Below are 1,333 nucleotides of genomic sequence, written 5' to 3'. Positions count from 1 at the left end.
GTTCTCGCACCTGGGCCCACCATTGGCTTGTTATGCCACTGCCCCGTATCGTTATATAGAGCTCTTTTCTCGCTGTCTAGCTTTCTCCTCTTTGAGCAATCGATGATTTGAAAATAACTTACTTATCGTTAACTTAGATATCCATCTGATTGTTTCTCGTCCTGTATCCTCTCCTCGCTCGTTTCAGGCTATCAGTCTCTTCCCCAGTATAGTAGGCTACTTTACTCACTGACTCGACTTTATCAGAATTCACAGATTTCACTGGCTGAATAGCAGCAAGCGAAATGATGGTTCCTGACGCTCCTGAAGTAGCCTAGCCTAAATGCTGTTATCCTAACCAACGAAACATTTAGCGCAGCTTTGAAATCTTACGTGAAAATCTAAATTAGGCTATTATGGTCTGGGTCCGGATAGGATCACGTCACGGTCCGGACTCGGACCGCGGTCCGCCATTTGGTGATCCCTGTCCTAAACACCCTACGATTCTCGAGATATTCACAGAAAACTGTGTCCGCCCTATCCTCCTTTCGGGGGGGGGGGGGGGGGGGGGTGGTCCAGTCCAGCCGGCGTGGGGGGGCTACAGATCAAAATGAAAAATGCTTTCCTTGTGGGGCTACATGCCCACCAAGTTTCGTGCACCCCGGTCTTTCAGTGTCCCGGGAATCCTTGACGGAAATTTGGCCATGCGAAAAAGAAAAGAAAGAAAAAAACTGACTAAACCTTCGCTGCGTGGCGGTCATAATAACTATTCAGAATGCAACTGTTTTGTTTTAGATTTGAGTGACTGAGTGGGGAAGAACGTTAGCATTGGTTGACATTTCACGGGTTTGAATGTTTGAATGTCGGCTTTTATTTTGAAACCATTATTGCGAATACATCGGCGGCTTTTATTTTGAAAGTTATACAAAGTGCAACACAGGAAGTAGCTTATGTACTTGAGGTCATGTCTGTAACGATACTATTCACATTACCTAGATAAATGATTCGAAAATGAGATATTCAAAACCAGGTACAGCGTTAAGTGGCAACAGAAAACACGGCCAAATAGAGAAGGGAGGAGACGTATTGTCAGATTCTCCGCGTTTCGTTTTGTAACTTGTAGGCTAAGTAGGCATGGTCCTGTCATCGCTCATAACGTGTGCGTTACCTTACACTCCAGCAAGGCACCGCAGCACTTTACTGAAACTTTGTAAACACTGCAAGTGGACAGTTCCGGGGCGATCTGGTCATCAGTTCGTGGGAACGAAAGGAGTTTCTCGACGTGATCAGCGGGGACTGTGGTGCCCGTCCATCAGCGGTGACTGTGAGAGATCTATAGACCTTCATTGGAAAA

At 46.2% G+C, this 1,333-nt stretch overlaps 1 protein-coding gene across 1 annotated transcript in view; it reads left to right on the top strand.

The window, feature by feature from the left end:
• Positions 1 to 922: 922 nt before the first annotated feature.
• The window catches only part of ears2 (glutamyl-tRNA synthetase 2, mitochondrial), an 8,695-nt gene continuing 8,284 nt past the window's right edge, over positions 923 to 1,333 (top strand). Inside the window, exon 1 of the mRNA XM_076288774.1 lies at positions 923 to 1,333. This exon is cut by the window's right edge and continues 57 nt beyond it. Within this exon, the coding sequence (XP_076144889.1) occupies positions 1,114 to 1,333 (220 nt within the window). The 5' untranslated portion in view covers positions 923 to 1,113.

The sequence above is a fragment of the Alosa pseudoharengus genome, unplaced genomic scaffold (assembly GCF_046254945.1).
Source record: "Alosa pseudoharengus isolate Yale_2024_CS ecotype anadromous, Long Island Sound unplaced genomic scaffold, YU_APseudo_1.1 YU_APseudo_1.1_scf_1, whole genome shotgun sequence".
NCBI lineage: Eukaryota > Metazoa > Chordata > Actinopteri > Clupeiformes > Clupeidae > Alosa > Alosa pseudoharengus.
This window is presented reverse-complemented; position numbering and strand designations above follow the sequence as displayed.